This window comes from Phalacrocorax carbo, chromosome 7, assembly GCF_963921805.1.
Source record: "Phalacrocorax carbo chromosome 7, bPhaCar2.1, whole genome shotgun sequence".
Classification (NCBI taxonomy): domain Eukaryota; kingdom Metazoa; phylum Chordata; class Aves; order Suliformes; family Phalacrocoracidae; genus Phalacrocorax; species Phalacrocorax carbo.
The window spans coordinates 47,912,458-47,924,991 of record NC_087519.1 but is presented as its reverse complement, the minus strand read 5'-3'; the positions used below and the strand labels follow the sequence as shown (position 1 = coordinate 47,924,991).

Below are 12,534 nucleotides of genomic sequence, written 5' to 3'. Positions count from 1 at the left end.
TAATGCCACTTGTTTATCACTTAATTAGTGTCACATAGTAACACTTTTGAAGGCTGAGGAATAGCATCAGCCTGTCAAGATCAGGTCTTTGCAATTCCTGTGTTTAGTGAATGAGACTCTACCTGGTATCCCTGTGCCCCAGGGGAAAACAGTGAACAAAGCATTTCTGTTACTTTTATTTCTTGCTCATACCGCAAAGTTAAGTCCTTAAGTAGCTCTTTGGTAGCGAGCAGGACACTAAATCATGCTTTTTTATACCGGGGGTAGAATAAACTAAGGAAACCTAAGCGTAATGGTTAGCAGCATCATGTAGTATTTCACGGGATTTCAGATAAAGTCTTGTAAGTACTTGTCCATCTATCTCTCTCTATTCTGGAAACACCTCACCTGATACATTAGCACCTTTTCCCTCTTCACACGCCGGTAACACTGGTTTCTCACAACGCTCTTGCAACGCTCAGGTCTTTCCCACTCAGCCCCTTGGAGCTGGGGAGCTCCCGGGCACCTGCCAGCACCCCCGGGCACCCTTTCGCACACCGGGCCATCCCCAGCTATGCTCTAAACGATATTACAAGCTTATATATGACAAGGTATGCGTACAACATAAAGCACTATCGGTAACTAAGAGGCGGCTTGGGGGCAGATGCCCACCGGAGGGCCCCTGCTCCCGGCTGCGGGGCGACGGGCGGCAGCACGCAGGTGCACGGAGCAGATGCCGCCTATAGAGGCGGCACCGCAGGGAAACATTAACCGCCGCGGCTCCGCGTCGCGGGGGTGACAGCCCGCTGCATCCCGCGGGTTTCCCCGAGCCCGGCCCCGCTCCCCCGCCCACGCCGGCCCCACGCACGCCGCAAGCCCGAGCGCAGCGCGGCGGCCGGAGGCGCGCAGCTCCCGCCGCGGCGGGGCGGGGCGGGGCGGGGCGGCGCGGAGAGGTGCGGAGCGGCGCGGAGGAGCGGCAGGGACCGGCCCCCGGCGCGGCCGCGGCCGGCGGGGCGCGGAACGGAGCGGGGCGGTAGGTATTTAAGCGCGGCGGCGCGGGCAGCGGCGATGCGCGGTATCCCGCGGAGCGGTGCGCGGTATCCCGCGGAGCCGAGGTGAGGGCGGCGGGGTGCCGGGGAGCGCGGAACCCCGGCTTTGCCGTGCCGGGGGGAGGCGGCCCGGTGTCCCCCCCGCACGGCCCCGGGGCGGCCGTCGGCCCCTGCCCTGCTTCGCTCGCCCAAGGGCATCGCGGCAGAGCCGCCGTCCCAAGGCTTCCCCAAACCAAGGGGCCGGTGGCCCCGGGCGGGCGGAGCTGCCTGCCCTGCGCCCGTCCGCAGCGCGGGAAGGAGCCCTGGAGCAAAGGCCTTGGAGCAAGAGCGGCGGCCGTGAAGCCTCCAGGGTTTGCTCTGCGTGTCCTGCTGAAGGTAGCTCTTGGCTGGTGGCATTACAGAAGGACCTACAGCCTTCAGCAAGGTCTCTCTGGACTTGTTGCTGTAGACCTGCAGTCAGAGATTTCCAGGTGGGGTGTTGCTGGTGCAGCTGTCAGGAGGATGGTTTGCCTTAGCGGGGGTTCACTGAAAACAAGTCAAAAGGTTAAAATAAGTGGGGAGTGGTGGAGGAGGGAAGGTGAAGGTGCTACTTGTACCGTCGTGTTGGCAATACTCGTTGTCTGTAGATTTCTGCTCTTTGGTTTTCCTACAGTTGGTGGTTGCTTCCAGTAATCCTTCAGTGTGAAATAGGAGCAAGAGTACCTCCCTGTTGTATAAGCAGAGTTGGGATAGTATAGAGGAGAATCCCCATAATAAATGCTGCTACTTCATCTAATCAGCAAGCCTGTTACTTTTTGGAGTGTGTATTTTAAAATGCTTTAGGAATTGGGATGCTTTTTTTATATCTCGCTCGTGAATATCATGAGCTTGGCACAAATAACTATGTCTTGAGAGCAATCCTGCAAGTCCTTGGAGTGACTTTCTAGGTGGTGTGGTTTTGGCAGAGAAACGCAGGGAAGCTCTGCACAGAGCGTGTATGTCGTTCATCCAGCAGCAATGGGAGATGTGGTGAACGGGCGCCTGGAGAGCAGCCCAGGGCCACAGGAATACTGGTGCCGTCCCCACTGTGCCCAGAAAGCGTCCAGGCCACGTGATGTAGTGAATGGCACCAAGGCTCAGGTGCCTGCTGGCTGATAGTTAAAAACATCTATTGCTCTGCGGTATATTCTGCTGATCCCTTTTTTTACTGAGCTTTTAATTTGTGCAGTAGCTGTATGTACTTCAAGCCTGGCCACGCTCCTGGTGTAGAGCTGGGTGAGTATTCCCCAAACCAGCGCCCCAGGAAGAGAGGAGCCCACGCAGCTGGGCTGAGACACGACGTTCAGCTGCATCCTCGCAGAGGGGGACCCACCGTGCCCCACTTAATGGGTGTTTGCTTCTCTGCACCCGCAGCTCGCACTGCTTCGTGTGCACGTCTATAGGCATGTGCAAAGCCCTTGAAGAAAAGATGTCAGCAGGTCACTCTGGAAACCTCCTCCTTTCTCTTCACCTGTGCCGCCTGCTCTAGTTAAACACAATATAACCCAGACCCTGCTGCTTTTCAGGGGAAATTGGCATGGTGGTGTGTTGTAACTTCGAAGAGCCTTGCCTTGCCCTGCTGCCTGACAGGAGTATTTCTTGTGTCCTCCCCTCCAAAAATTAAGGCGGGCTTTGTTCTCCCCCGCATTTGAAGGGTATTCTACTATATCAATAGTTTCCTGTGCTCAATACTGGTTGCTCAGAGGGATGAAGTGGGTTGCAAAGGAAGTTGTTCTTTATTGCATTTGTGGGATTAAATCTGTTCATGTGAAGAAATGTCAATCTCCCTTTTTACTACTTATCTGTTGCAAGTATTTCCCTGCTCTGGGTGTGCCTGCTCAAGCAGGGGGGCTGGACAAGGTGAACTCCAGAGGTTCCTTCCAACCCCTGCCATTCTGTGATCTCACTTCGTTTTTCTTTTCCCCCTTTAGACCTGTAACTGGCATGGTGCAACACTGCTTCCTTTCATAAGATCTCAAAGATGCACTTGCACAAGAGTTTGGTACCTGTTTTCCACTAATACCTGTCATGACTATGACAGTATTCACCTTCTCCTATTACATATAACCCAGGAGCAGCTATTATTTTCAGCTGCCTCAGAAATGACTCAGAGCAAAACAAAGAAGTCTGAGTAAAAAGAGAAGTACATTTAAAAGTAAATCTTCTTATAGAGCCCAAAGATCTTGGCTATTTTGTTTATAGAGTGATGTGTTTATGCAACCTTCTGAACCTCTAAAGTCTTTTAAGTCCCCTTGAAGGATCTAGCCAATGTCCTAAATCTGAGAAGTCTTGCAGGAACTGAGGCTTGTTGCCGAAAGCAAAGCCAAAACCCCTCAAAGATACCTCCTGGAACAGTTCTTTAAGAACTCTCAATTTTTAAGTATTGGCAATTTAAGCCTGGTGCCGGTCTCCAGTCACAAATTTGAGGTCTTGCTTGGGAATCAGCTCTGTTCAAAACCATGTTCATAAACTATGCCTACACTGAAACCACAGGGAAAGCTTGCCCTGAGATTTCAACCTGCCAATTTACCTGTCTTCTGGCAGAGCTTATAACCAAAGGTGAGTTCTGCTCCAATGTACAAGTCCTGTCCCAGGGGGAGGACTTGGAGCCCAGAACATGCTCAGCCCAGAGAAAGCTGGAAAGGAAGAGGTTTGCACATAAATTGTAAGAAGAAACTAGTTATGTAAGAAAATGACTGAGGAAACTTCGGAGGAGGGAGGAACAGAAAATACTTTGAAAAATTAATTTGACCTTGGAAGAAAATGGGACAGAGCTGCTCTGAGAATGTTTTTGTTATAGAGAAGCTGCATCATCTTCTTTCTCCATGCCTGAGCAGAGAAAGGAGAGTGCCAATAAATCAGCCAGGCTTCAAAGTTAGGGGGAGTTGTGGGGGAGGGAGGTTAATTTTTTTTTTCTAGGAGCCAGCCTACAGTTTTCAGGGAGTAATTAAGGCATGAAATCAGTCTAAACACTAACTGCTTTCAGCTGCTGTGCTGTAACTTGACTGGTTGGGAGCCTCTCTCCAAAGGAGATCCCTGTGGGTGCTGGAGATCATCCTCTACTTTTCTTGAAGGTCAACAGTTATGTAGCACATCTAGAATTACTTTCCGCATTGTTGGAGGCCGTCATACACTTGATCTGTGCACTGAGCTTGACTGAAGGAATAAAGAGTATTTCAGAAATCATCTGGGTGTACTGCAGTCGAGGTGGAGAGATAGTCTGACAAGAATCCATTTGCTCCAGTTACAGATGCAGCTATAGTGCCAAGCCAGTGCTTGGGACCCCAGTATTATTGAGGGCTGTTGAAGGAGCGTGCACGTGACATGTACATGAGGACTAGGCTTGAGTTCAGAGCTGGAGATGAGGAAGTTTGGGTCAGATTTTATGCAGGTGTGGCATTGCCACTCCTGTAGTGCCACTTGATGAGTGTTCGCTGCCTTGTCTGAAGCTACTGAAAGTAAAAGGAAGTCTTTTCATCAACAGCTAGACTCCTAGGTCTTGAGTGCATTATGTAACTCTTTTTTGTTTCTTTCTTTTAATTTAAAAGAGGCAAAATAGCACCTATGTGCTACCACTAAGGTCATCAGGAAGGAAGCTTAGTGTTGACTGATTAGGGAGCTGCTGGAGTTCATTCTTCTTAGCAAGGTAAAGCAGAAACATGGCTGAAAATGCCATTGCCTTTTCTGCCTTACCATTTTAACTCCTGAGGTATTTTTCCACTCTTAGAAGATATTTTTTTTTCCCAAAAAACACCATAGGCACAGTTGAACCATGTTCACCCACACACAATGTCTGAGTCATGTACAGCAACAAAATTCTACCAGCTCTGAACTTCCTTCTGGTGTTGCATGGATGGTGGCAGGAACACGTACGTAAAAGCACAATTCCTGCAGCACAGTAGCTGGCAGTAATGTATGGCCAAGTGTGCAATGAGCTGCTGATTCAGGAAGATAAATGCTGAGGAAGAGAAATCAGAGATGGCCTCACTGCTGCTGTGCATTTTTACTCCAGAATTAGAGGTGGGGTGTTACTTAAATCTATATGTAAAGACATTTTTAATGGTGCATACTTGTCCATAGTGGGAGCTATGCCAGGATTATTGCTGCTGTTCTCATTCACATTCTTTGTCTGGCATTACCTCCCTGTGAAAACAAGCTTTAGGGTACATTTAAACATCCCTGTGTGAGTACTACGGTAACCTGAGGGTTCAGCTTGTCAGTAGGTAATAGGCACCTTTCTGGGCTGAGCTGATACTATATGGCCATGGTGTGTATGGGGAATCTGAGAAGCACAGATGTAAGAGGAATAAACTGACACTATGTCCCTGGGAAATGCCTTCAGATTCTCTGCATAATTTTAACTGCTGCTGCATCTAAATTTCTTCCTGGTTTTTCTTCCCAATTACTGGTCCATAGGACCTGTATTTCATTCCTTATGCACTATGCTTGGTGCTCACTGAATAAAACATATTAAAGCAAATGTGTGATGGACTGGAAACGTGAATCCTGTTGTCATTCTGTTTGCACTTACAGAAATGTCGGTCTACATAAAATCAATGGGTTCATCCCAGAGTTATGTTAGCATTAAGAGGGACAAGATTGGTGCCTTGGATAAGTTCAGATATTGTCTGAGTAACAGCAGTGCAAGCCTATCTAACACAATAAAATAACGAATAAGTAAGAACAATTACAGATAAATAACTTGCACAAAGGATAGATATTTCAATACCCAAGGGGGATGACTACCTGTTCTTCTTCTAATAGCTGAAATTATTTATCTATCAGACAACTTTAAAGTAATTATTGCACTTTGCCTTGTCACACCTGCCATTTGGAGCTTGAATGTTGTAGGTGTCCTGTATACAAAACCAAATACAAGCTTCAGGGGCTTGTGGCAGGATTTTACTTAAGGTTCAGCATAAGCAAGGTCCCTTGGAATTCTGCGAGACTGACCAACTCTTGCTTCTGTGCTATCACCTCGCTTATTTAGCAAATGGCCGCTTTTTAGCCAATTAAGTGTTTGCATTTTGAGGATTGATTGATTGCTTTTCCCTCCTACCTTGTTTATAATACTTGTCCCTACTTTACACTCAAAGCATCAGAGACCACTTGTTTAATCATTATGGGGCTATCTCCAGCTCCAGGATTTGTTTTTCCCTAGTCTAGATAAACTTCTCTAGATCTGAATATATAGAATCATAGATTCGTTAGGGTTTGAAACACTTTCTCTCTATATGTGTAAGTCAACCAAACTCTCCAGCTAAGGGTGTAAGGTGTTTTGCAAGCATTCTTTAGAAACCAGTCTATCCCAGTTCCCCTGCAAGAATATTTTTTTTTCCACAGGAATTTCCCAGCAGGTGCATTTTGCCATGTGCTGTGCAGACACCAGTCAGAGCTGCAGACTGCTAGTGTGAACAAAGCCCCCAGAACCCCATTGCTCAGAGCAGAAATAATATAGTAAAGTACCCAACACTCACATCTTCAGATTACAACTCTAAACACTAGCTCTAACACTGGGAACTGAGGTTATTAATGCTTTTTTTTTTCCTACATTAGGCATGCTCTTAAATGAAACCTGGGAATTTTATGATGATGATTTATCTTTCCAGCTGCCCTAATCAGAGACATGTGTCAACAAGCAAGAAAATCAGGTTGCCACTTAACACAATGAAAGCTGCTTTACAGGTTTCTCTTCTTGCTTGGAGGTGAAATTGCTGAAAACAATTTGAATATTGCTTAATGGCTTTAGAAGCTGAATTCTATTCATTTTATTCATAGCTGGTTGTAACAGTCCCATGGCCTCTAAACAGGAAGGCATTTCCACAATGCAGCTGAATACTTAAATTCAAATTTGCAGACAAATGAGTGCTATGTTAAAATTGCATAACAGCAAATTATCTCCTGTTCTGGAATATTGGGAACTGATGAGCTAATAACGCAGGACCCTTTCAACTCAGAACACCAGCTGATTGCAGCATTAATGTAATAAAAACCAGTAAAGCTTAAAAATTAAGTGGAAGCCTCTCTAGGACAAGTCCTGTTTAACATAGAAAATCTCTAGCCTTGAGAGTTTCTGTTTGTCTAGTGATCAGCCATTCCCTTTGATTATTGCTAGGAGGTAATTGGCCTGGGTTGGTAAGGCTGCCTGAGACCTCTGGAGGTGTGGAGCTTTGGGCTATTGCTTATGCTTAAAACTGGCCTTGAATTAATGCAAATGGGGTATCTTCAGAAAAGGTATCTATGTCACAGTAACACAGTGAATCCTTCTATCTCATTGACGGAGCAGCTGGTTTAAGATGGCTTTTTTTTCCCTTCCCTCCTGTGTTTTCCTTTTATAAATTATGCATCTAGAATTGCATTATCCCAAAATGCCTCTCGTGCTTGCTGCATTTCCAAGACAGTCCTAACGGAGAAAGTCTCTGGGTCGATGAAATGCAGTGGAAGTGTGTTAGCGGTGAGGACAGAGACTGTAATTTGACTGTCTTTTACTTATCTCAACCTCTATCATTCATTTGGAGACTGTGCAGTCTCTACATTAAGATGGCTTGCGTTCTTGCTGGTAGCCCAGGGAGCCCCGTTACAGGTGTGTCTGAGTGCCTGGGGATGGGGTTATCCCCCTGTGCCATGAACAGCGAGAACTGAAGAAACACAGGGTGGCTGCTAGGACTTGGTGACCAAGCTGAACGGAAACACAGTCCCCAGGCTGCAGAAAATGTAACAAGGTCTTGGGTATCAATCAAAAGGTCCAATCCTTATTTTAATTACTTCATACTTTATTGATGTATCCCTCCAAGACACCGATGTCTAGTAAGTGATAGTGGTGAGTCTGCAGCCTGGTCTATTATCAGTAAAATCAGCCTGGGGAATTTTTGTCTTGTCTTTGGCTTTTCCTTATACCAGCTCTGTATTGAGATACACAAGTGCATGTGCTGCTGTGGACAGAAAGCTCCATCAGCCTGAGATCTGAGATCTCTCCCGTCAAAACCACTGCAGCACCCCTCTCATAGCCTCAAACACCCACAGCAAGTGCTCCAGCCTTGCAGTTTCTCCGTGCCATCGTCAGGCTTAACAGATATTTACCCAAGAAAGGTATGAGCTCAACTAGCACAGGTATAACCACAATGTAAATACCATAATCCTAGATAGTATGAGAGGGCATTTATCATTTTCCTTTCAATTGTATAGGAAAGTGCTTAACCTCTTCATTGAAAAATGCTGCTCTTTTGCAGAAGGTATAAATAGAGACACGTTTGGCTCCCAGTGAGTCACAGTTTGCCAGCTGTGCCATTTTTATTACAGGCTTTGCAATATTTACAAGGCTTTAAGGCCTCTCTTGAGTTCTGCCTTAAAATTATTTGTCTGAAAGGAATAATCTTCCATTCATACCAGGAGAGAAACCAGTGGTGGCCTTCCTCCCCAGCCTGTACCCTTGCACGTAAAACAGTTCACAGCAAAGACAGTCACTGCTAGACTTAAAATGGAAGCGATCTGCCCCCCAAAAGCACTGTAGGCGGCCTCTTGGTCTAGGAGATGTAGTCTAGGAGATATGGGGAAGATGGAAGCAAAGGAAACGGACTGTTTTGGGACAAGTAGGGGAAAAAAGATACACTGGGGAAGGTACTGATAATTGGAGGACACAGAAGAAGAGGGGCTCGTGGAAAATAAAGGCTGGGTGGGTGATGGGGGAAGTACAGAAATTTTTCTGCATAAAAATCTGCTAACACAAACAAGTCTCCCTCCCTTTTTTAATGCACAGTGTTTACAGCTTCACTGTGCTTGCTGCCAGCAAAGAGGTCGCATTCATGGGGGTGTTGAGAGTTGAGGAGCAACTGGGGAACAGATGCGAGGAGGTCTGGACAGGAAGCCAAGGGATGGGAGGAGAAACACCAGGAGAGGAGCCAGCACATGGATGAAGGAGGGGGAGCAAAGACAGTCAGCTCCCTTATCAACACTGATGGACAGGCGATTGGAGTGCCAATTCAATCAGTCTGCCACACTCAGGGTGAGCCTATGGTTGTTGCCTTCCCAAAGAAGAAGGGGCAAAAATCTACCTTACAGTTTCACCACATGGCGAGGTGTAAGCTAGGCTGGCAGGATGCTCCATTTGCATCTTAACTCAGGAATGTTGAACCTTAACAAATGGCAGTACCGGTGGCCTAAAGGAAGAAAGATGGAGAAATACGATCCGTCAAGGTGCGTGCACTTAACAGTGCATCCACCGGACGAAATTTTACACATCAGTAACCAAAGTAAAGCTGTTACAAAACAAACCAGGGATCCTTTTTATTGGTAATTTGTCTTCCGTTCAGTAAATACCCACATACCACCAGAATATACTATTCAGCCTCCAGAGGCAGTAAACCACTCAATTTTGTAATATATTTGTCCCATACCAGTGGCCCATCACTATTTTAATCATGGGCTGCAAATTTTCGAGTGCTACCATAGTATTTGTTGCCTTGAGGGACAGAAAATTTCTGGTGCCCCAAACTCACTACAAACACAAGGCTGGAGGAATGTGACATGTCCAAGCAGCCCCATTCCTGGCATTTGAGGCAACAGAAGTGTTGAACAAAATGGTACCTTGGAAGGTTTTCCAGCAGGACTAAAATCTGCTGTTTTCCCTTTTAGTGTGAGCTGACCTGGTCAGCATGTGCGTCCTCAAACTCAACCCCCAAAATAAAGAAGTCCCTCTATGAAGCCTTATACAGTTGCTTATCATTCTGTCTCTGTATTTCCTCTAAGTAGACATTTTTAGTCTGAATTTAAAGATCCTTTAAAACACTGAAAAGCAATTTTAAGAAAAAACAGTGGAAGGCAAAACCCATTTCCTAGTTAATACTTGCTGAGCCATTCTCCTTTCTGTGTGGAGATGGGAACAATGAATGCGTAAAGGCATTACCTGAGAGGGAAATCTTTCCTAGACTTGTAACTTCCATTAAATACTCTTTTTATCTGTAATGTATCTTATTTCGTTGGAATGAGCTGAAAAAACTTCTTATGCTATTTGAGATTACTTTTTTCGCTCCCTTTCATACCTTGTCTTTTCGTTATTCCCAACAATTGCAGAATAATAAAAATTATTATCAGAAGCAAGCAGGGGAGATTTTACAGAGCAGTTCTTTTAATCTCACCTTTATTCCAGAGCATACGAGTCTGCCGTCCACATTTATGGAAGCTGGCCTAAAGCCTTCCCTTTTAAATGCGTATCTCCCTGACTTTGACGTGAAACCTGTGCCTTTGTAAGCTAATGCATTTTTAATTCTTACTGCAGAATGAATAGCAAAACGCACTCATAATCAGAATGTAGGAATTGAGAGTGCCCAACTGATACAGCTACAATAACTACAAGCAGCAGTTGCTAGCGCTGAAGTTGTTTTCCTCTGCTCCAGGGCAGCAGAGGGTGATGACAGCACCGATGCATTATTTCTGTTTGAACTTTATTTTATGTAACAATTACATGCAGTATCAAACTGGAAATGATGGTCACACCGTTTTTTAGTTCCAGGTCTTTCTTTCTACTGCAGCTGTAATCCAGGCTTCTCTATCATTACAGGTCATCATCTCAAAATCACGGAAAGCTGAAGATGGATTTTAAGCGTGTGAAGGACTCTATCTATTGGCTGTACTACCAGTACCTACTCATCACCTGCAGCTACGTGCTGGAGCCCTGGGAGCGGTCCATGTTCCACACCATCACCGTGACTGTTTTCGCTATGGTGGTGTACACGGCTTACGTGTTTGTCCCTATTCATGTCCGCCTGGCTTTTGAATTCTTCTCCCAGATATTTGGAGGCCAGCCTGAAAGCACCGTTTCCATCGTGAACTGAACTTGCCTGAGTAGCGATTAGCAGCTCTTGCAACTTGTGAAATGCAATGTCTTCTTCAATTCTGTGTATTTATTCTGAAGCAGTTTTGCAGTAATGAAAATACCATTTTCTCTTACAAAACATGGCTTGCTTAATTACCATAGCTGAAAATGCACTGAGTACTGGCTGTTAAATGAAACATAAGCCAGCTTTTGCTGCATGATAATGACACCCATCACCTGGAATGCCACATTTACCTAATATTCAACTGGGTTCCACCTTCAGCGCTCTATTTTAATGACACTGGCATGTATGGAACCACAAAGACTGTTTACAATGGCTGTGAGGAGGAGTACTACGCTCATTATACACAAAGAAGTTCTGCCAACAGAGTGCAGTGGCAAAATATCCCAATCTTCTTTGACCCAGGTTAGAGAATATAAGGAGATGAGTATAATACAGCACGATTGAGTGCTAATATCTGGCTGGTTATTGACTTCTGGTTTCTAATGGATGGGAGAGGAGATTAGAAGAGAAAGTAATAGGAGTATGAACTTGAATCCAACTTTTTGCATCTAAGTTGCTGCATCTGAGTTTAGATGGTCTAAGATAGTAAAAAACCCATACTATAGGTAATCTTGTAGTTTACTGAAAATGACAGGAAGAAAGAGACCTGGCTCTGTTTCAGTGCACTCCTGCCTTCTTTGATAAAAACTGAGACATCTCTTCTTCCTGCTCCCATTCACCAAGGCAAGCAAAGTGCATGTTTGCACAGACAAAGGTGATCCAGAAAACAGAGCAGAAGTAATATTTTAATAACTGCAGGGAAGTCTGAGAGCTTAAAAATATCTCCTTTATAAAGAAGAAATTAGATTTATTGTAATTGCATGTAGGGAGTTTCTTAACCAATAGGTTTGTTTGGTTTTCACTCTACACCTAAATCAAATGTCAATGCCAAATCGTAAGTTATAGTGCATGTATCTAGCAGCTGATGCTACTGTTATTAGAAGTGAGAGGTGCAAAATGTAAAGAGCTTTCAAATTATGTTTGCACAGTTTTAGGATTTTAAAAGCTCTCTTCTTTACCAAGCTGCAGTGGGGTCCTGCATGCTTGAAAGAACCCTGTTTGGGAACTAAGACATGTTTTGAAGGTTGAACAGATCTGGACATGTGTATGCAGTTTTACCAGAGAAAAATAAAACTTTATTCTTCAGAAACAACATTTAAGTGAATGACTCAGCTCTTCCTGTATTTGTTCATAAATACCCTGGATGTGTGCAGGCCAGGCTGGCACCATGGCAGATGGACTATTTGGTTGCAAATGTTTCGGGGCAAGGTTTCAGAGCCCCTTAAATGTATCCATGTGTGGACTGCCATGTTCATCCTCATTAGCGCTCCAGCCCAAGACCTATTCTCTCTGGTGGAGTTTTTAAAAAAAAAATAAAAAACAAACAACAACAACAAAAAAAACCACAAACCCCAAAAACTTTATTGAAGATCCTGCTCCGCAGGACCTATTCACAAAGTCCTGAAGGCAACTCTTGAAGATGTGCAGGTCTCTTGCTAGTAAGTAGCCACGTTCATCATATCACAGTGTCGCTAATTGTGTTCAGGTTCTGTCTCACACCGGAGCCACTTGTTCATATTGCCAATACAAGCAGGTCATGGATGTGCCGAAAT

At 45.2% G+C, this 12,534-nt stretch overlaps 1 protein-coding gene across 1 annotated transcript; it reads left to right on the top strand.

Moving 5' to 3' along the window:
- Positions 1 to 927: 927 nt before the first annotated feature.
- SPTSSB (serine palmitoyltransferase small subunit B) lies at positions 928 to 12,071 on the top strand. Its single transcript, XM_064457922.1, has 2 exons — positions 928 to 1,012; positions 10,603 to 12,071. Exon 2 carries the CDS (start codon positions 10,634 to 10,636, stop codon positions 10,874 to 10,876), a length of 243 nt encoding a protein of 80 aa, XP_064313992.1. The 5' UTR covers positions 928 to 1,012; positions 10,603 to 10,633; the 3' UTR covers positions 10,877 to 12,071.
- Positions 12,072 to 12,534: the final 463 nt, after the last annotated feature.